Here is a 22104-nt window from a genome sequence, read left to right as displayed (position 1 = left end):
CATCAGGATCAAGTGAATATATCGGGTACATATTTTTAGATGGGGCGGTCTGTGCAGTAGGCTGAAACAAACATATTATCTGACCTTTTTTTCACTCTTTCCCTCGCAAAGCATTCAATGAAATTCATCTCTCTGCTATGCGGCTCCCTAAGGGATCTCTGCGGATCACTATCATGATATACGGCATTAGATACCATCCTCTGGCATTTTGATCGAGAGGTGGTAGAACAACGTGTACACAAAAGCTCGAGCTCAGCCTCCGAAGCAGTAAAGCTGTCTCATCCCAATTGAAATTCCAATGTGATGTCCACTCTGCACCATCAGCGCTGTGGCTATAAGCTTCAGGAATACCAACCAGCAGTCAGGCCCCCCCCTTGCACTTTGTCATGAAATCTCACTCTCATACTCTGTATACGATTTCGGTATGCTTTTACATGCAAGTTCTTCTCTTTGTCTTTTCCAAATTCTCTGGAGAGCTCATATCTTACTGTCACTACTTTCAGTTGCCATGGATACTTTGGAACAGGCATTTCATTGCATGCCACCACATAAACTCCGTTTCTCAAGTCTTTGACAAATATGTATGCAAATCTATGTTCGAAGTAACGTTAAGCATAATCATTAGCACATGTTGTGAAGCACCTACTGACATATGCTTAACACACACAAATACAAACACACACACGCGCACGCACACACACACACACACACACACACATACACACACACACACACACACACACGCACACGCACACACACACACGCACACACACACACACACACACACACACACACACACACAATGAGATAATAAAACATTGGACTATTCTGAAGTGGCCTTCTATGAGCTCTGATCTAAATCGTTTCTAATGGAAGGAGCTGAAGCATGCCATTTGGAGAAAATACCTAATAGAAAAACAAATCCAGCAGTTAACTCCTAAAAAGTGAACCAAAAACACTGAGGGTCCATAAGTTTAATTGAAGGTTTGACAAATCATAGGTCATAGGTGAAAAATCTATAGATTGTGCAACAAAATATTAAAGGTCTATTGTATTTGTGTTTTTTAAACAGTTATCTTTCACCTATAAAAAAAATAATTTCATCATCGTCATTGTCATTGTCACTGTCATTATTATTATTATTATTATTATTATTATTATTATTATTATTATTATTATTATTATTAGTAGTAGTAGTAGTAGTAGTAGTAGTAGTAGTAGTAGTAGTAGGAGTAGTAGTAGTAGTGCTAGTAGTAGTAGTAGTATTTTTTATTATTATTATTATTATTATTATTATTATTATTATTATTATTATTATTATTATTATTATTATTATTATTATTATTATTATTATTATTATTGTTGCTGAAGGTGGACGACACTGATTCGCTGTGGCGACCCCTTGAAGGGAAAAGCCGAAGGGAAAAGAACAAGTTGTTGCTCTTGATACGTAATTCTGTATCCTGCAACACCACAGTGAGATATTCTAAACTTAAACATAAACTTTTGATTTTCACCGCCATAACCAGGGTTGGAATGTTTCTCTCTTTTTTTTTTTTGCTCTAGTTTAGTTTAGTTTTTTGTTTCAGCAAATTTCAACGGGGTCACAAAATTTGGTAGGAACGTTTTCCCCAGCCCTTCAATTCCACTCGGTTGACTGAGCCGTCGTACCATACTCTACAGTCGGTATCTACACGCCGTTGTGGCTGTGAAGTGCTGTATTTTACTTACCTATCACGCACAGTCTGAGGTGTTTTCACACTTTTGAATTTTTTAAGTAATAACGACAAGAGTGGGAAAAGCGATGTCTTCGGACTCCTGGGCCCAGGCAGTGGACGAACAAGAGGCGGCGGCGGACTCAGTAAGTGTGAAAGTGCTAGTTCATGTTGTGTTAGCCTTAAAGATGTTAAAGACTCGGGCCTAGCGCGGGTCAACATGATTTTTTTTTACCATTAGTTAATGTCCCGACAGTGTTTCAATACAAAGCTGAATGTATGGCATTGTCTTCAGACAACTCCAGGCGCCAACGTGCGATGTAAAAGCCGCAAAAGTGGTGCTGCGTTCCCTGCGCGTTGCTCGCTTGAGCAGATGCCACCTTTAGGTTAATTCATTGAGACAGCTTTAGCTGGCTGGCAAGTGCTTCCAAAATAGCTAAGCCGAATAAGTACAACCGTTGACTGCATCAGGTTTGCGCTTACCAAGTTTAACGTTTACAGATAGGTTTAAATGTGTAGCAGTTGTGAAACAATGCCATTAACATGGTGTTGAAGACTAGTGATGTGTGAATTGTGTTCTCACAGATTGCAACACTTCAGATAAAAGACACGCCAGGACAAAACGGTATGTATACAGAGTTTTACACGCTTATTAAGATTCACGCTCTTTGTTCCAGTGATGAAAAGGACACTCGTTTCATATCTTTTTGATCTATAACCGCTTCAAACAACAACGTGTATGCAGGAAAAGTGGTTAAGATTGCACTAGAGTCTGTGTTTTATGTGTTGTCTGGTTGGGAAAAAAATAATGTGTGCATACAGCACATTTCACAAAGTTGTACCTCACGTCACATATAATTTGATTTTATTAATTTAGGAACATCTGTACATTCAGCAGGGGGTACTGTTGCAAAGTCAGAAGATAAGACTTCAGGAGACAAGACGACAGATGAAGATGAAAGCGGTGAGCTGGTAGGATTTTGTATTGGTTGGTTTTCCCCATGAATTACATTTTTTTCCTTTTGTTTGCGCAGAAGACAAAGCGGCCCAGTCGTTGTTGAACAAATTGATCAGAAGTAATCTTGTCAACAACACAAATCAAGTTGAAGTGCTTCAAAAGGATCCCAACTCTCCACTGTACTCTGTCAAATCTTTTGAGGAGTTGCGACTGTAAGTGTATTGTCGTCATTTGAAGCTTATATAATTAATGAATAAATGAATTAGCATATGTACATCTAGGTCATGCAGTAAAGCGCACATTATGCATTCGCTACCGATTCCAAAAGTTTCCCATGCCTTTTAAATTGCATTTCTGTGAATACTTTTGTCGAAATATGTCAGAGAATCATACATTTATTTTTGTGTAACTGTCTACGCCACGACGGATTTTTTTCCGGGTAGATGGGAGTAGCAGCTGTAAGCCATGTGGAGATAGTTTTAGTGAAACACGGGTGACATTATGAATACGGCCTTTCTCACTGCACTTAGTACACTGTCAACTCTCCCGTTCATTGGATATGTTCTGCATTGGCATATACATTCCTGTTGGGCAAAGAAAATTGCCCATAGTTGTCCGAAAGTGGCGTGGAAGTCCAGAGCGGCTGGATATTCATCGCAAAACCATTTTTTTGTTCTATTCCAGCACCAAAACCGAATGAATTGACTAAAGATTCCGTTTGTTGTATTTGCAGTAAACCACAGCTCCTCCAGGGTGTCTACGGCATGGGTTTTAACCGGCCCTCCAAAATCCAGGAAACTGCCTTACCCATGATGCTCGCTGAACCGTGAGTATGCTGCACATTGACTATGCTTTACTACCTTTCTGAATTAATTATATAGTAAAATCCTACATGCAATACATCCTCTCTCGCAAATCAACTCAAAATAAGTTGTTGTTTTTCCCCTGAACCTGTGTCTAATACAATCCTCTGATTTGCTGGTATCTGTTCTGATCTGGTTACATTTGTGCAAATTGATGTCTTTAATACTTCCCTAACAGTGGCAATCCACAATAAAATGTGACTGTTGAAAATTCACCACCCTATTATATATTTGTATTACCACCAATTTGGAAACATTTTGGGGGGCAACGGGCACTATGCACCCTACTTTCTACTATGTACAGATAATACAAACTTCTTTTTTTCATTTAGTCCACAGAATCTGATCGCCCAGTCTCAATCAGGAACAGGAAAAACCGCTGCCTTTGTCCTCGCCATGCTCAGTCATGTCAATCCTGACAACAAATACCCCCAGGTTATTACATATCTATTTTTATTACCGTATTTTCCTGTGTATAAAGCACACCCAAAAGCCTTAAATTTCTTCAAAAAAATGACCTAAATGAACTAAAATTGAGCCACAACAAGTCTCGCAACAACTGTCAGACGCCACCAACTCCTGTAGAAGAAGTGGTGCGTAACTCCAGCCTATACTGTAGCACCTTATAATGTGCTGTCCCTTAAAACGTTTATAGATATATTATATTTGGAAAACTTTTTTTCATTCATTGAAGGTGCGTCTTATAGTCCAGTGCGCCTTATATATGGAAAATGTTTGAAAATACACCATTCATTGGCATTATACTCCGGTGCACCTTACACACCGGAAAATACGGTAAATTAATATCATCAATCTAATCGATGAGTTCCGTCCGTCCCAGCACTGAATGAGCCTTCTAAATCTCTTGGTTTTCTTATTCCTTTTCCCATCAGTGCTTGTGTTTGTCACCCACCTACGAACTGGCGCTTCAGACCGGCAAAGTGATTGAGCAGATGGGGAAAAACTACCCAGAAGTCAAATTAGTTTATGCCATACGAGGAAATAGGCGTGAGTCTTTGCCCGCTCTACATGTCATATTGGCCAGATATTACTATATATAAGTTTCTCTCAAAACCTTCCAGTGCCTCGAGGCGTGAAGCTTCAGGAACAGATCGTCATTGGTACGCCTGGCACCATGTTGGATTGGTGCAGCAAGTTGAAATTCATCGATCCCGAGAAGATTCGGGTGTTTGTGCTGGATGAGGCTGATGTCATGATCGCAACGCAGGGTCACAAAGACCAGAGTATCCGCATCCAAAGGTGAAAATTGATGTTTAAAGGACAACCGACGTCGCCGGAAAAGTTGTGTCTATAATTTGTAAAATGGCTTCAAATGACTTCTACTGAGCGTATTTTACAAAGATTCCACTGCATATAGCTATATTTTACCTTTTAAGACCCGCGCTGAATATTCCGGAAGTCTTGTTTTTGAGTTGGTGACGAGTCCTCACGTTACGTCACTGAAGGAACGCCCCAGACCGAAAAAAGGACACATTGTAGCCATCATGTCAATGCATTTTGCTGTACTTGTTTGGTCTGAAAACTTCGTGTTGCACCAAAAAGAGGCAGAAGAGAGCGACAAAGCTCAGTGTAAGGAATTATTCAGCCTGTGGAAACGGGCTGATTAATTCCTTACACGGAGCTTTGTCGCCATTTTCTGCCTCTTTTTTGGTGCTACATCCCCCTCCCCTATTGCCTCAAAATGGCACGGAATAAATTCTTTAATCGATTGCAAACATGTATGCTTTCCTCTTCAGAACTATTTGAATCATATTCATAACTGGATGAGTAACAAGAAAGCATCTTTTCCGAATCTGAAGCCATTGTTTTGATTCTCGAGCAAGGCAAGACGTCTTGGCTGACACCACGAACAAGGGGGCGGGACCTACTGAAACTGGCCATTTCCGGGTGCATTTTTTTTGCAGATTTTGGACACTTGAAGTCATTTTTATTGGTGTTTTGCATTTGTCTAAAAATATACTGCATGTTTTGGGTATTTTAGATGCTATAAAACGTTTTTCTGATGTCAGTTAGGAAACAAAAAATGATGTCGGGGAAAAAAATGAAGCTCCCTGTTTTTCTGATATACAGTTGTTAAAAAAATTCATTTGACCACCTGCATCATGAAGTCGTGTCGTGTATCATCGTAGAATTTCAATGAATTTGTTTATCCATGTTGAACAGTAGAAAAAGTACAAAACAAAACAACATATTTTTATCCCACTACTTATTGCACTTGGGACTTAATCATGTTGAACATTTCAACCATAAACTGTTTTCCCCCCTTTCTGCAATGAAAAGTATCAGTAGATTGATGCCTCCATTACCTTCTAATCCACTGTTGTGCGTGGCAAAAATCCCAATGATTGACATACTCCCAAAAAGTGTTTCATTTCCTGCAGATGCTTTTTCTGTCTAAAGGAAGTTCCTTTTCTTGGTGAGCATCACGAGGGTGCCAGAGCAAAATTATTGAATGGGATCATGCATATAATAGGGGTACCCCAGCCCACACACACACACACAAATGTGCAATTAGTTGAATCCGCCAATTCCAAACCCTGATAATGTATGTGTGAATGATCATGTCTCTGTTTTGATTTTGAGTTCTCACTGTACTTTTGAAAGATCCGCTTCAATACAATTTGTTTTATTGCCACGCAGGATGCTGCCCAAAAACTGCCAGATGTTACTGTTCTCAGCCACGTTTGAGGAGACCGTGTGGGACTTCGCCAGGCGCATCGTGCCCGACCCAAATATCATCAAATTAAAAAGAGAAGAAGAGACGCTGGATACCATCAAACAGTACTATGTGCTGTGTAACAGCAAGGAGGAAAAGTTTGAAGCCCTGTGCAATATTTATGGTGCCATCACCATAGCCCAGGCCATGATTTTCTGCCACGTGAGAATCTCCCCTTCCTCAAAAACACTCCAATTGATAGATTATGAATGGTATAATATTTTTCCATGGTAACATTACAAAGTGTGGGCTGAGTTTAAAGAACCTTATGAAGAAGAGTAGAATCTTTTTCCACATAAAGAAAAAAAAGGCTTGTTCCATAAATGTCAGGCTGGTATATAAATTGATGACTCTGCTTTCCTATGTGCGATCCAGACAAGGAAGACCGCTGGCTGGCTGGCGGGCGAGCTGTCCAAAGAGAACCACCAGGTGGCGCTGCTCAGCGGCGAGATGCAAGTGGAGCAGAGGGCAGCAGTCATTGAACGCTTTCGAGATGGAAAGGAGAAGGTCCTTGTCACTACAAATGTTTGTGCCAGAGGTGAGCCACGTATGCAAATCAAGTTGAACGTATTGGAACCCTCCTTAGACACTGTTCTGTAAAAATAATAATAATAATAATAATAATAAGCAATCCGAAAATATTTATATTTGGATTAATTTGGACATGAGACTCAAAATTGATGGCATGTTAAATACTTTTCCCTCTCTGCTTGCCATCCACCAGGAATTGATGTGGAGCAGGTATCTGTTGTGATCAATTTTGACCTGCCAGTAGACCAGGACGGTAACCCAGACAACGAGACATACCTGCACAGGATTGGTCGCACGGGTCGGTTCGGTAAAAGAGGGCTGGCCATCAACATGGTGGACAGCAGAATGAGTATGAACATCCTCAACAGGATCCAGGATCATTTTAGTAAGTACTCATTACTCTTCCTATTATGCATTGCCGGTTGATCCGGAACATTCGAAATAGTAGAACTTCAGATAGTCCCCCCCACCCCCTCTTTGTGACATGGGGTCTCTGTTTGGAAGTCGGCTGACAATTTTAAAATCTTGCTGTGTGATGAACCAGGGTTTGTTAAAGGACAACCGACATCCGAAAAACATTTTATAACATCTAAAATACCCAAAACACGCAGTATGATATTTTTAGTCAAATGCAAAACACCAATAACAATGAATTAAAGTGTCTAAAAAGTACTTCTATTTGAAACCGGAAGTGGCCAGTTTCAGAAGGTCCCGCCCCCTTGTTCGTGGCGTCACCCCAAGACGTCTTGCCTTGCTGGAGAATCAAAACAATGGCTTCAGATTCGGACAATATGCTTTCTTGTTACCCATCCAGTTATGAATATGATTCAAATAGTTCTGAAGAGGAAAGCATACATGTTTGCAATCGATTAAAGAATTTATTCCGTGTCATTTTGAAGCAACATTGGGGGGAAATGTATGACCAAAAAGAGAGGCAGAAAATGGCGAGAAAGCCGTGTAAGGAATTAATCAGCCCGTTTCCACAGGCTGATTAATTCCTTACATGGAGCTTTGTCGCCCTCTTCTGCCTCTTTTTGGTCCTACACGAAGTTTTCAGACCAAAGTACATCAAAACGCATTGACATGATGGAAGGACTGCTACAATGTGTCCTTTATTGGGTCAGGGGCGTTCCTTCAGTGACGTCACGTACGGACTCGTCACCAACACAAAAACAAGACTTCTGGAATATTCAGCGCAAGTTTTAAAACGTAAAAGATAGCTATATGCGGTGGAATCTTTGTAAAATACGCCCAGTAGAAGTCATTTGAAGCCATTTTACAAATTATGGACACAACTTGTCCGGAGATGTCGGTTGTCCTTTAAAGGGAAGTTGACAATTTTGTAAAATATTTTTGTTTGTGACAGTCTTTGTTCATCATAGTGCACAATACTCTTAAGACTGTGCCAAACTTAAAAAACACACACAGTGATAACAACCACATACGTTCATTGACAGAGACCCCACTATTTTTTTTTTTCCCCTAGATAAGAAAATTGAAAAACTAGACACACACGACCTGGATGAAATTGAGAAAATCGCCAACTAAAAGAGAAGTATGCTGATGAAGTGGACGCCAGCCAGACTTGCCGTATGTGCTCTGCAAGGACTGTATGCTTCTTTTTAAGTTAGTATTTTCTTTTAAGCCGTTGTGGGGTTGGAAAAAAAAAAGCAAAACCACACACGGTGCACCGTTTACACATCCGTAATGAACTTCAGTCTGTGGAACATACCCCATTTTACTCTTTTTACATCTTGAAATAAAGTTTACGTTTTTACACATTATACTATTGATAGACTCAGAAAAGCCAATTTGATTTAGCTGTTCATTTATCTATAGCAACAGTGTGAAACTCGTTTTTTATTGCTGGCCACATTTTAATTCCGGTTTGTTTCTCGGGGGGCTGTCATGCATTGGGGGAAGGCCATTAGAATGTTTAATCCCCTCCACATATTATATATAGAGCGCACCTCAAATTAATGAAAAACTAGTTTTTAAATTTGAAGTCAATAATAATGAGTTATTGCGGTTCATATGAGGCAATTTGAAAATTTAGTCCATATTTTAGCAAGCATTACGAAATTTCACAAGTTTGATTTGCTTTTGCGGGCCAAATAAAATCTTGTTCTGGGCCAGATTTGGCCCCCGGGCCTTGATTTTGACACAGGTAATCCATAAATGAATGTATCCTCTTAAGGTCATTACAGCACTGATAGTCTGTAAAAAGGGTCAAGTTGGGTATGCTGCTGCTATTGAATGCTAGTCCGCCGTTTCGGATGATGACTGTGATGGATGGATTCAAGGGTCTATGCAAATTTAGTGTAAAACTGTGCTTACATGAGACAAATGAATCCCAAATGAACCTCAACTTTAATTTCAGGGTTTGGAGCTAAATGCCAAAATGGCTGCCAATAGAGATAAGGACACTATGAAGTCCTCAACGTATGAACTTTTTAGATTATTTTGGGTTCTTCCCAGTCCAGCATCTCACACAATTTTATTTTGGAGTATTAAGGCTGCTCAGCTGTAACATGTCATCATTGTTTTTAAAACTATGTCATGTGATGCTTAATTTCTGTCCAGATTTTGACTGTTCCGCTCCAATGTCATTTTGTCCTCGCAATCAGGACTGGACTTGCGCTCCATTACATTCTTCTTCAAACAATGATTGTGTGTAATTTCAATACACAAAAGCCTTCCTCAAGTGCATTATATATACATATGGTTTTTATTGAGCATGCATAATATCGGACATTACATGTTAAACGACACTTGAAATTTGTATCTATCGAATTCTGAAATACCAAAATGATGAATTGACTTGAGGACCTATGCCAATCAGATTTACTTACACGGTCACGTGATAAACGACGTTCAAAACTCTGGAAAAAAATTGTGTGACTGATTTATTGATAATGTCACTTCTGAGAAGTGCAAAAAAAACATTACTCATGCGCTTCAACTTTGACTGTTGTGGCTGGCGGTTGGCTGTGTGTCCTTCAGTGACAGTTTTAACTTGTCTCTGGGTCATTAAACCACAGAGAATAGTCAGTTTGAACCTTAAACAAACCTCATTTGGTCCCCAAGACCAGTGGCGATGCTCCACTTTTAATCACGGACTATTTACAGAAAATATATTTGGTGCAAGCAAATTCATGGCTTGCAACTGAGTGATAAATATCCACGTGGATCATCTGTGAGAACAAAAGTGGATGCCGTTTCATTTTGGATGCACGGTAATGCGTAGTGGATGTGTATGCACTTCCTATGTGGTGTACCACTATTTAGATGCACACATGGCGGTTACACTCCACGCGTTCTAAACCTTTGATATTCAAAGCTACCCTGTGTTCATGTCCGCACAGTAAGTAGTCGTAAAAAGTAATGTGCTTAGAACAAGGTAGGCTCGATGTGGGGTTTGGTTGACAAGCTGAGCTGCGTTCGCGGACACGATTATGTATTCGTTTGAATAAAAAAGTGTAGGTGGTCATCTGTTTGCAATGTCCAATGTGTCATTAAAAAAAGAACTTCACTGGAAAGGGTTAAATAAAGCATTTTTATTACACGGACGTTCACATTTGAGTTTGTGCATCGCTAAAGTCTCCAGTTGAGGTTGGCTGTGACGGCAGTAGATCTAATGGAACACACAAAAGGCAGCTTGATTAGTAATTAACAGAAGCAATGTCAACAAAAGATGACCCAATGGTGCATCTTCACAATGTGATCTGGTCCAAAAGTGCAACAATGGATCATTCATGATAAACACCAACTACAAGATAGTTTACAATTGTTGCCAAAAAGCTTTTGCTTCAACTACAGTAGAGCGGGCATGGTTAGACATTTGTGCACATTTATTTCTGCAATGTAGAAGAAGCAATCTGTTTATTTGATTAACATTTTTGTCATCAATAATTCTAATAATCATAATTGATCCATTTGATTGAACCCATTAAAAAAAGAAATGTAACAAATGTTGCTAAATCAACAGCAATGTGTGGGGACGTTGCCTGTACAATTCTTGAACTTTTGGCCGACGGTTTAAAGGACAACCGACATCACTTTTTTGTTTCCTAACTGACATCAGAAAAAACGTTTTATAGCATCTAAAATACCCAAAACACGCAGTATGATATTTTTATTCAAATGCAAAACACCAATAAAAATGACTTCAAGTGTCCAAAATCTGCAAAAAAATGAGCTGCAAATTGGGCATTTTCAGAAAGTCCCGCCCCCAGTTCGTGACGTCACGCCAAGACGTCTTGCATTGCTCGAGAATCAAAACAATGGCTTCGGATTCGGAGAATATGCTTTCTTGTTACACATCCAGATATGAATATGATTCAAATAGTTCTGAAGAGGAAAGCATCCATGTTTGCAATCGATTCAAGAATTTATTCCGTGCCATTTTGAGGCAACATTGGAGAGGGGGATGTAGCACCAAAAAAGAGGCAGAAAATGGCGACAAAGCTCCGTGTAAGGAATTAATCAGCCCGTTTCCACAGGCTGAATAATTCCTTACACTGAGCTTTGTCGCCCTCTTCTGCATCTTTTTGGTGCAACACGAAGTTTTCAGACCAAACAAGTACAGCAAAATGCATTGACGTGATGGCTACAATGTGTCCTTTTTTCGGTCTGGGGCGACCAAGCTCCTATGAGGAATTAATCAGCCCGTTTCCACAGGCTGATAAATTCATTACATGGAGCTTGGTCGCCCTCTTCTGGCAGCTTTTTGGTGCAACACGAGGTTTTCAGACCAAACAAGTACAGCAAAATACATTGTTGTGATGGAAGGACTGCTACAATATGTCCTTTTTTCAGTCGGGCGTTCCTTCAGTGACGTCACGTACGGACTCGTCACCAACTCAAAAACAAGACTTCCGGAATATTCAGCACGAGTCTTAAAACGTAAAATATAGCTATATGCAGTGGAATCTTTGTAAAATACGCTCAGTAGAAGTCATTTGAAGCCATTTTACAAATTATGGACACAACTTGTCCGGAGACTACAGTTGTCCTTTGAGCCCATAAATGATGAATTAATTTCTAACTGGGGAAAAAATGTAACTAAATACAAGGATTCAACTGCTTTGTCTCTTCCATCCTCACTTACCTGACTCACTGTAGTCCACCTTGGTAAGAAAGAGGCCTCGTGCCGGAGCAACGACGTTGTTTGGGTAAACCACAGAGTCTCGAGACTCCAGGATGTCTTTCAACTTTGTAAGTGAGATTCTTCCCTGGCCTACGGCCACAATGGCTCCTGTCATTCTTCGCACCTGAAACAACAAAAACAATGTGGCTTGATTGAGGTATTCTTGCACAGAATCAAAAAGAAATACAGTAAAGTCTCGTTATATCGATATTCATGGGAGTCCGAAAAAATATCGATATAACCGGGACTATCGATATATCCGACCCCGTTTGCATGTAATTTTCTCCGTGCGTGCATAGAAATAGTTTCGATATAACCGGGACTATCGATATATCCGATATCGATATAACGAGACTTTACTGTATTGTATGCGATTAGGTCGAATCCAACAGGAGCGATGCTGAGTCAATCTCACCTTAATAGTTGAAAAACTCATTCCCAACTTTTTATATCGACAAGACACAATTTGAAAAAATTAAAAACTATCCTAAAAAGTTGATATACGTGTCAATTATGTACATTTGTTCTGTCTGTCACTCTAAGATGCTGGCATGTGTTCATGTACAAAGACATATTTGTCTTCAAAAAAATACCATATTTTCCGGTGTATGAGGCGCACCCAAAAGCCTTCATTTACTTCAAAAGATGACCCTACGCCATAAAAGCCGGTGCGTCTTCTGATATGTGAAATAATATTGAGCCACAACAAGTTTAGCAACGACTGTCAGCAACCATACGTAGACCCAATTTTCCTTTGTAGGAAGGAGTGTGTAAACCCAGCCTCTACTGTATGTAGCGCCTTATGTGGTGTACCTTATATTTAGAAAACTTTTATGTATTGTAATTGGAAAACATATTTCATTAATTGAATGTGCGCCTTATACTCCGGTGAACCTTATGCATTGAAAAAAGTTTGAAAATACACCATTTATTGGGGGTGCGCCTTATACACTGGAAAATGCAGTCATCGTCTGACCAATGAATTGAAATTCCTTTGCGGCACACCTTTGTGGTGGTCTGACGGAACACTTATCGTTTCTCGTTTGAACCTATTTGGAAGCAGAACATTGTGCAACCTACCTGCTTGTAGAGAAAAGATTTGCTTTGAAAAGTCAATTCCCAGAATGGAATTTCTCTGGAAGACATATTGGAAACAACATGTCAAAATGATTTCCATTTGCAAATGCCGTGTCCACTAAACAGATAATCCACAGTGCTTATTTGATTTGATTGTATAAATCCTTTCATAATGTTTACCTGTGAAAGTGCTCAGATATAAATGCTCTTCCTGGCCGTATGCTGGCAACATCCAGCGTTTTCACGGGGTTTCTAAAAGGCAGGTCGGAGTTAATTGCCCTGAAGCTGCTGAAGTCGTGAGTTCCCACCAAAATGGCCGCCGCCTCCCTCATGGCTTCCACATCGAGCTCCCTGACAACAAACGAATGGTGTTACCAAATAGCACAGCCGCGACAGTTCAATAGAATTCTTTTGAAACAAGTGTAGCGGCAACTAAAAAAAATAAAAAGGAGAATACAGCAAGAGCTAATACAGTGATACCTCGGTTTCCAAACCCCTTGGCTTACGAACTTTTCAGTTTATGAACGTTACATTTATGAAAAGCAGCAGATGAGAGGGCACTTTTTTCAGCAGGCGAGTGACGATGAAGGAGTCGATCAAACGAGAATGTTGCTGTGGGGCGGAAGGATGAGGCGGATGTCGAAAATGTGAGCAAAAGGAGGAATGGAGGGAAGCAAAGCAAGGGAAGACTGAGAAAGAGAGAGAGAGGGTGACGTGTGGTTGATGCTCGGCATGCGTAAGAGCCTGCAGCTTATCTTGGCCTACTTTCTCTTTCTCCCTTAAAAAAAATACCCATGCTGTATGTGCTCCCTAAAATGTCTTTCTTCATGCCCCTATTTCCAATTGCAGCCAAGAGAACATTCTGTAAGCAGAGAATGTCATCCAAAAGCATTCTTCTCTCGCTTCTACATCCATCATTTGCCACATCTCCGTCCGTCCTTTGTTTGTTTTTGGGACGTCGGCTCATAAAACATTTGATTTGAGTTGACTGGCCCTAATTTGCGGTTGCGACTGAGCACATGTGGATTATTCATGTGTCTAACATGCTATTGTTTCTGCAAGGCTTGTTCGGAGCGTATTGAGGGGATTTGTGCACGCACGCGTGTGCGTCCGTGCAGTCTGAACTCAAGCTTTCAGCCCCGTTTTTCCAAATGCTAGAAATCATACATCACCGCACATGTACGCACACGGTTGACTCACGTGTGGCGGAGATTCCAGCACATGTCGCGCTCTGCCAGGGGAAGCTGAGCAGGGCGAGAGACACCCAGGGCGATGCGGTAGACGTACGTCCGGGAGAGAGCTCGGAAACGGGCGTGGAAATCATCAGGCACTCGATAAGCGCGGGTAACGCTGGCAAAGGGGAAAATATGTAGAAATCAATTTGTGAACAAAGTGATCTTTGTGTCACTCGGAAATTTGATCCAAATGCATCTGTAACATCTTAACATACATTCCCCACCAAAATTAATCATTTTTTTGCCATTCACTGAACACTGTCAATTTTTGACACCAGAAGACCAAAATTAGAAAAGATATCCATCGCCTGTTTTTACTCCCTGCTATTTACTAGTGATGGGATAACGAAGCTTCATGAAGCATTTGATTTTTTTTTACTCCTCCAGATGGTGGTCTTGGTTTGAATATGAATGTTAGTGCAAATGAAGTCTCTTAAAAACCAACTCCATCTTTAAACTAAGAGTGCCATTTAGAGGAGTCACAATTATCACAAGTGCTCCATGAAGCTTCATTTTCCCATCACTGCTATTTAAATCTGGCTCGGGTTATGTGACTTTGATGACAGCACCTTGTATTTCCACCCATCTCTTTGCCATACAAAGAACTCAGTCAAGGTTTGACACCAAAATTAGAAAAGATATCAATCCCCCGTTTTTACTCCCTGCTATTTATTAGTGATGGGATAACGAAGCTTCATGAAGCATTTGATTTTTTTTTTACTCCTCCAGATGGTGGTCTTGGTTTGAATATGAATGTTAGTGCAAATGAAGTCTCTTAAAAACCAACTCCATCTTTAAACTAAGAGTGCCATTTAGAGGAGTCACAATTATCACAAGTGCTTCATGAAGCTTCATTTTCCCATCACTGCTTTTTAAATCTGGCTCGGGTTATGTGACTTTGATGATAGCACCTTGTATTTCCACCCCTCTCTTTGCCATACAAAGAACTCAGTCAAGGTTTGACACCAAAATTAGAAAAGACATCAATCGCACGTTTTTACTCCCTGCTATTTTCTAGTGATGGGAAAACGAAGCTTCATGAAGCATTTGATTTTTTTTTACTCCTTCAGATGGTGGTCTTGGTTTAAATATGAATGTTAGTGCAAATGAAGTCTCTTAAAAACCAACTCCATCTTTAAACTAAGAGTGCCATTTAGAGGAGTCACAATTATCACAAGTGCTCCATGAAGCTTCATTTTCCCATCACTGCTATTTAAATCTGGCTCAGGTAATGTGACTTTGATGATAGCACCTTGTATTTCCACCCATCCCTTTGCCATACAAAGAACTCAGTCAAGTTTTTACACCAAAATTAGAAAAGACATCATCGCACGTTTTTACTCCCTGCTATTTTCTAGTGATGGGAAAACGAAGCTTCATGAAGCATTTGATTTTTTTTTTTTTTTACTCCTCCAGATGGTGGTCTTGGTTTAAATATGAATGTTAGTGCAAATGAAGTCTCTTAAAAACCAACTCCATCTTTAAACTAAGAGTGCCATTTAGAGGAGTCACAATTATCACAAGTGCTCCATGAAGCTTCATTTTCCCATCACTGCTATTTAAATCTGGCTTAGGTAATGTGACTTTGATGATAGCACCTTGTATTTCCACCCATCTCTTTGCCATACAAAGAACTCAGTCAAGTTTTGACACCAAAATTAGAAAAGACATCATTGCACGTTTTTACTCCCTGCTATTTTCTAGTGATGGGAAAACGAAACTTCATGAAGCATTTGATTTTTTTTTTACTCCTCCAGATGGTGGTCTTGGTTTAAATATGAATGTTAGTGCAAATGAAGTCTCTTAAAAACCAACTCCATCTTTAAACTAAGAGTGCCATTTAGGAGTCACAATTATCACAAGTGCTCCATGAAGCTTCATTTTCCCATCACTGCTATTTAAATCTGGCTCGGGTTATGTGACTTTGATGATAGCACCTTGTATTTCCACCCCTCTCTTTGCCATACAAAGAACTCAGTCAAGGTTTGACACCAAAATTAGAAAAGACATCAATCGCACGTTTTTACTCCCTGCTATTTTCTAGTGATGGGAAAACGAAGCTTCATGAAGCATTTGATTTTTTTTTACTCCTTCAGATGGTGGTCTTGGTTTAAATATGAATGTTAGTGCAAATGAAGTCTCTTAAAAACCAACTGCATCTTTAAACTGACAGTGCCATTTAGAGGAGTCACAATTATCAAGTGCTTCATGAAGCTTCATTAACCCATCACTACTATTTATATCTGGCTCAGGTTATGCAACTTTGATGAGAGCACCTTGTATTTCCACCCATCTCTTTGCCATACAAAGAACTCAGTCAAGGTTTGACACCAAAATTAGAAAAGACATCAATCGCACGTTTTTACTCCCTGCTATTTTCTAGTGATGGGAAAACGAAGCTTCATGAAGCATTTGATTTTTTTTTTACTCCTTCAGATGGTGGTCTTGGCTTAAATATGAATGTTGGTGCAAATGAAGTCTCTTAAAAACCAACTGCATCTTTAAACTGACAGTGCCATTTAGAGGAGTCACAATTATCAAGTGCTTCATGAAGCTTCATTAACCCATCACTACTATTTATATCTGGCTCAGGTTATGCAACTTTGATGAGAGCACCTTGTATTTCCACCCATCTCTTTGCCATACAAAGAACTCAGTCAAGGTTTGACACCAAAATTAGAAAAGACATCAATCGCACGTTTTTACTCCCTGCTATTTTCTAGTGATGGAAAAACGAAGCTTCATGAAGCATTTGATTTTTTTTTTACTCCTTCAGATGGTGGTCTTGGCTTAAATATGAATGTTGGTGCAAATGAAGTCTCTTAAAAACCAACTGCATCTTTAAACTGACAGTGCCATTTAGAGGAGTCACAATTATCAAGTGCTTCATGAAGCTTCATTAACCCATCACTACTATTTATATCTGGCTCAGGTTATGCAACTTTGATGAGAGCACCTTGTATTTCCACCCACCTCTTTTTGACATGAGACAAAGTGAGTGTAAAACTGGCCGTAAACAAAGGTGTCAAAGTCAAGGCCCGGGGGCCAAATCTGGCCGAGCGCATCATTTTATTCGGTCCGCGAAAGCAAATCAAGCATGTCAAGTGCCATGATGCTTGCTAAAGTATGAACCAAAATTTCAAATAGTCGTATGAAAACCACAATAACAGTCATCCCGAATTCATTCGGGAATTGAAAATATGACGTAGCTCAGATAACTTCAGACCCATATTACTTAGGAATTAACTTTTTCTGCTGAAAAAAAGAGAGTGTAAGGTTTTTTACGCTGCATTGCATGTTTATGTTGTCCTAAAACTCAATATTCTGTGGGTCCTGGAGTTTGAGTTAAAACGAGAAAAACCCTGGCACTGGAGTTGACACATTTTGCACATCTGGCAGTGAATGAGGTAAGTGTTATATTCATTACAATGCACATTATATTGTTTTAAAATAAGCACTTTTTAAAATAAAGGCCTCATCTTACTACATGCCCTCCTGCCTCCAATAGCTACTTAGTGCTTTCTGTAGACCCTACACACTCACCTCTGAAGCTATCTTCGTTCATATTCTCATTTATTATTAATAAATGTTCTGCTTAATTTTATGACCGGTAAGAAAAAGCATTTGTGTTATCTTGTACATTAAAAATATATTTGCTTCTTTATCGCCCAACTTTTACTTAATTTTTTGTTTACTTTGTTACTTCCAGGTTGAGTGAACGCTGGCATGTATGGCTGCCGCTGCTCATCTGCAGAGAAAAAAATCCTGTGACTGTAAAGTGTTCTTGAGAGTTTTGAAAGGCGCTTATAAATGAAATGTATTATTATTAATTTTTATAGCACTGCATGTGGTTCACAAACAACCTCTTAGACACACTCAATACTGCTTCCAAAAGAGCTGACTTTTTTTCCCCAAGCAAAGTGGATAGAGAAGCCACACTTTGGCAATAATGACATAAAACCAAAGCACTAACGGATCGCGTGGTCAACATATTGCCATAGTACGATATGATATGTGTATTTTATGGGTTAATTGTTATTTACAATACACGCCTCACGCCCAATTGTATCTCCTTTAACATTTCCACACTCAACTAACTAATGACGCCGTAACACTCGCTAACACAGGCTAGCGTTGGTTGGCATCCACAAGAATGTGCAAACAGGAGGTGACCATCAGCGAGTGGCATTGGCGGAGAACGATGACGTTCGACACTATGCATCATGCATGCACGTACGGGCTCGAGTTCCGCTCACCGATTTACATTATAGATCTCTGTGCCTCTGCGTATGCGAGCATGTATGTGCCCAGTGCATGAGACGAGAAACTAGGTTACGAGGGAGGGGATTTGAATGCGACACGCGGGACAGAGAAAGCTTTACGTCTTGTAATATAGCACCTACCGAAATGTGAAGTGACGGCATTTGCACAAACAAACACAAGCAAGCACATTAAAGCATCACAACACACACACTCAATTGTTTTCTCTCTTTTTTTTCTTCCTGTTTCAAAAAACACAAGAGCCCACGTGTAATTCCTGCGGGTGTTTTTGTGCCACAGTATATTTAATTTACTGTAAATAATACGTGTATCTAAACTACGACGTAACCTTTTTTTCTAACTCCAAATCCATTTGAATTTCAGATTCTCTGACATATAATTCAGGTCTAGAACATTGCTATATTGAGCGCTGATCAAATGATGCAGGCCAGACATATTGTTATGAGAAGAAAACCCGACAAAAGAAGCCGTTTGCCAAATGATTGTGTTTCCACCTTAAAATCGAGAAAATAATTATTGATGTGTCATGAGGGGATTAATTACCAACCAATTAAAAACTCCAACAAGACCTGTTTTGGGTCTCAAACCCAAGTTTCGGAAACCCTGGTGAGAGCAGATGCATACATGTGTGCTATTGCATACTAGAGAGCAAAAAGCAGAGCCGAGATAATCCCATTTAACCTTCTCTTTGCAGGTTGGAGGATTAGTGGGATGCTGGGAGCCTGCCTCCTTCCTTCCTATGACTCCACAGCCTCTTTCCTGAAAGGCTCATTCTCCTTCATACTCTTACCTTGGAATACTATTACGATTGTACTATTTGATTAGTCCCGCCAAACACTGAATGAACGTACCTAATTTGCTCAGCCTTGAGGTGGAAATTGAGCGCCTCAACTAAAATTTCCCCAGTAAAAGGTGGCTTGTCGTTCTTGCGCTGGAAATCAAAGTGGGCTGAGTTGGACAGAGCGTGGACACCTCTATCCGTCCTGCTGGAAATGGTTAGAGACACCGGGTTGAGTGGCCTCAATCTTTTTAATGCATCCTGCATGGAGTCACAGGAGAAAATAAAGTAGAAAACATAAAATAAGACCTCAACTTTAATATGCAACTGACCAATTTGTACACATTAAGTTCTGATGCAAAATGGCACCAATCCCAGCTGACTTGTGACCCACATTGTGGATAAAATGTGCAACATAAATCAAACAGCCTTGCCTTCTGGGATGCGGTGGAGACGCATTAAATGAGCTTTCACTGACTATACACATACACTAGGCACTTTAACACTGTGCTTAGAATACAAAGACTACACACATAGAATTTAGTCATCAGTTAACCTACAATGAACGAGTTGCTGGCAGTTGCGGATAACTGGTTACTTTCAATTACAATGCAGCTTTGTTTTCCAATATTTCTCACACATATTTTCACATTACTGCGTCGGCATAAATTGTGTTAACTCTGTTACCTCTATGTGATCTTGGACACCCCTTTTCTCCAGTTGATGTGGAGATACTTTGACTGCCCCACTGTACAAAACACAAACTGTTTGTTGTGGTTGTTAGGGTAAATGCATAATATGTACGTTAAGAATGACCTACCTGTATTTAGTTCCAATATATTGGAAAAAGATAAGGTAACGTGGCTGGTTGTACATGACCTCTTTTGTTGTGCATGTCAAAAGTGTCACGTGTGTAAATTTTATAGGGGGATACTTTTGCGAAAAAGTCGTTGATCACCGGTGAACTGACAAACGTCGCGTTGGTATGTTTAAAAATTAAAAGAGTTTAAAAATTACCGATCGACATGCTCGGGGTTACATCCGCGTGTGGGCACAGTCGGATTTGTAGTCCGGAAGTAATGGTTTAAGCACCCACAGACTACTATTTTTCCAACATTTGATCTGCGAAAGCGTAAAATTCAGAAATAATAACAATAATAACACAAATACAAAGGTTCCATATCCAACATTTCTTCCGCCGTTTGAAGACCTTGTGGAGGACGTTCTCTGTTTTGCATGGCGTCGCCTGTTGATGACGCCATCGCACGTCGCCGAATCTTGCGCTGTCTTCACCGATTGTGTTCCAATGATAAGCGTTTCTCATAAAATATATTTCAATGAACAGTCACGAAGAGCCACGTTAAAGTGGGGGAACATTTTTGGACCTTGTTGTTTCAATGGTGATGAAATGCAGTAGTGTGTAAAATATTCATTTTCCTTGAGAATGTTTTTTTCTCCCAGCAAAACTAGTTGCCCACCGTCCTGTCGATGTCCCCACTCGTTTGTCATAATGGGCTTGTCACTTTTCCACTTCTGTAAAACAATGCTCTTTTCTATTGAGAAGTCTTTTTGTATTTTAAAATGGGTGATTCTTTGGAGTACCACTAGCAGTATTCAAAGCAACCATTGAGAATATGTAATGATTAATTATATCGACTCGAGTTGTCTTCGTCGAAAACAGTTCCTGCATCTCAGCGCGAGTCGGCGCTCTTCTCTTCCCACTTGATTTTGCAACGCTCAGTCCTCCCCACTCCTCCCTTCCTTCAGCCTTCCTCCTCCTCCCTGGTTGTAGTAATTTAGTCATCGCGCATTCAGCTCGTCTTTTTGGTGTCACGCTGCCACTGGGAAGGGGCTCCGAGAGATCTGCCGCGCGTCAGGGACACGACCAGCCACCGTCTCTCCCCTCGGTTCATTGCAACAAGCCCCACGGGCGATGACACAGACGCACTGAGGTGGGAATACTCGACAAAGATACAAAAATGACGGTGGACTTTGAAGAATGCATCAAGGATTCACCCCGGTTCAGGTACGTCTGCCGCGCTAAACGGCACGCCTTCTTTTACGCATGATTTTTTTGCCCCTCCTGACGAAAACCGAGGGACTTTGCTTGCATCAACAGGGTGGATAAATCATACATTCCTAAATGTCATCCAAAGAAAGGGGAATGCTGGGCTTGACCAAAAAATGCTTGCCTTATGTGTGTAATTTACGAATATATATTATAACATGGGTTCAGTACGTAAAAAAGAAGAGACATGCAATGGCGTTGGGAGCCTTTTGCTCTCGCGAGGGTGGTGGCGATTTAATTGATAGCTCTTGTTGAGATCATTCATTTATGTGGCCTTCGTGTGACAGCGTGTGTGCGAGAGACTGCAGGAGAGAGAGAAAATGGCCTTTCGTGCCTCTGCATGAGCGAATAGTGGTTGTCCTTGCAGCTGCATTTGCGTCCTGGCTGGCCAAGCAATCAGCAGGGAGGTGAGAATGTCCTCTGCGGGGAACAGAGCATGTTTCCCCGGGCAGACATCCAGATGTTTGGCCCCCTTTTCTATCCAATGGGGGAGAGCAGGGGCCGTGGTGGCTGCACTCGATCCACGTGCCTGGTATTTGAGCTTCTCATGCAAATCGGAAGGAACGTGTAGTTTTATGGTGTCAGCGTCTATTGCCGATGTGTGGCTTCCCTTCAGTTTAGTTGAACAGATGACGACGTCAATCCGAGAAGTGAGTGAGTGAGGGAGCTAAGGGCAGACTCTGCTGGATGGCAAGGACTAAAGGTCAAACAA

At 40.5% G+C, this 22104-nt stretch overlaps 3 protein-coding genes across 14 annotated transcripts in view; 2 read left to right on the top strand and 1 right to left on the bottom strand.

Moving 5' to 3' along the window:
• The first annotated feature begins 1665 nt into the window (after window positions 1–1665).
• LOC148890019 (ATP-dependent RNA helicase DDX19B) lies at window positions 1666–10369 on the top strand. 3 transcript variants are annotated; one of them, XM_089010580.1, is made up of 12 exons: window positions 1666–1861; window positions 2301–2340; window positions 2614–2679; window positions 2750–2885; window positions 3407–3499; window positions 3869–3971; window positions 4430–4544; window positions 4619–4796; window positions 6198–6435; window positions 6649–6811; window positions 6998–7189; window positions 8291–10369. In XM_089010580.1, exons 1-12 carry the CDS (start codon window positions 1805–1807, stop codon window positions 8350–8352), a joined length of 1443 nt encoding a protein of 480 aa, XP_088866706.1. In that variant the 5' UTR covers window positions 1666–1804; the 3' UTR covers window positions 8353–10369. The 3 variants fall into 3 exon arrangements, with proteins under 3 accessions (XP_088866706.1, XP_088866704.1, XP_088866703.1); XM_089010578.1 differs by having other exon boundaries at window positions 2611–2679; XM_089010577.1 differs by having other exon boundaries at window positions 2593–2679.
• Window positions 10342–20565, bottom strand: pusl1 (pseudouridine synthase like 1). Its single transcript, XM_089010581.1, has 8 exons — window positions 20145–20565; window positions 20012–20072; window positions 19398–19585; window positions 14231–14380; window positions 13211–13381; window positions 13034–13088; window positions 11915–12077; window positions 10342–10438 (listed from the first exon to the last, which is right to left on the bottom strand). The coding sequence occupies exons 1-8, from the start codon at window positions 20198–20200 to the stop codon at window positions 10377–10379; spliced, it is 906 nt and encodes a 301-aa protein (XP_088866707.1). The 5' UTR covers window positions 20201–20565; the 3' UTR covers window positions 10342–10376.
• A 544-nt stretch (window positions 20566–21109) lies between these two features.
• Window positions 21110–22104, top strand: part of LOC148890017 (arf-GAP with coiled-coil, ANK repeat and PH domain-containing protein 3-like) — a 61853-nt gene continuing 60858 nt past the window's right edge. For 4 of the 10 annotated variants that reach the window (XM_089009947.1, XM_089009944.1, XM_089009939.1 and 1 more), the window contains exon 1: window positions 21111–21350. In XM_089009947.1, the coding sequence (XP_088866073.1) occupies window positions 21304–21350 (47 nt within the window). In that variant the 5' untranslated portion in view covers window positions 21111–21303. Of the gene's footprint in view, window positions 21351–22104 lie in introns of all 10 variants that reach the window. The other 6 variants (XM_089009941.1, XM_089009943.1, XM_089009940.1 and 3 more) reach the window with 2 other exon arrangements.

Source organism: Hippocampus bargibanti, linkage group LG12, assembly GCF_051943395.1.
Source record: "Hippocampus bargibanti isolate YZ-2025 linkage group LG12, ASM5194339v1, whole genome shotgun sequence".
NCBI classification, from domain to species: Eukaryota; Metazoa; Chordata; class Actinopteri; order Syngnathiformes; family Syngnathidae; genus Hippocampus; species Hippocampus bargibanti.
Note: the sequence above shows the minus strand (reverse complement) of the source record. Positions and strands in the feature narration are given on the sequence as shown.

Excerpts from the sequence above, each read along its gene's own strand:
- LOC148890019 (XM_089010577.1), top strand. The coding sequence starts at position 1,805 with ATGTCTTCGGACTCCTGGGCCCAGGCAGTGGACGAACAAGAGGCGGCG. Across the intron at positions 2,886-3,406 it reads TCTTTTGAGGAGTTGCGACT|TAAACCACAGCTCCTCCAGG; the intron begins GTAAGTGTATTG and ends TTGTATTTGCAG. Across the intron at positions 4,797-6,197 it reads CAGAGTATCCGCATCCAAAG|GATGCTGCCCAAAAACTGCC; the intron begins GTGAAAATTGAT and ends ATTGCCACGCAG.
- pusl1 (XM_089010581.1), bottom strand. The coding sequence starts at position 20,200 with ATGTACAACCAGCCACGTTACCTTATCTTTTTCCAATATATTGGAACT. Across the intron at positions 13,089-13,210 it reads ATATCTGAGCACTTTCACAG|AGAAATTCCATTCTGGGAAT; the intron begins GTAAACATTATG and ends TATGTCTTCCAG. Across the intron at positions 10,439-11,914 it reads GGTGGACTACAGTGAGTCAG|ATCTACTGCCGTCACAGCCA; the intron begins GTAAGTGAGGAT and ends GTGTTCCATTAG.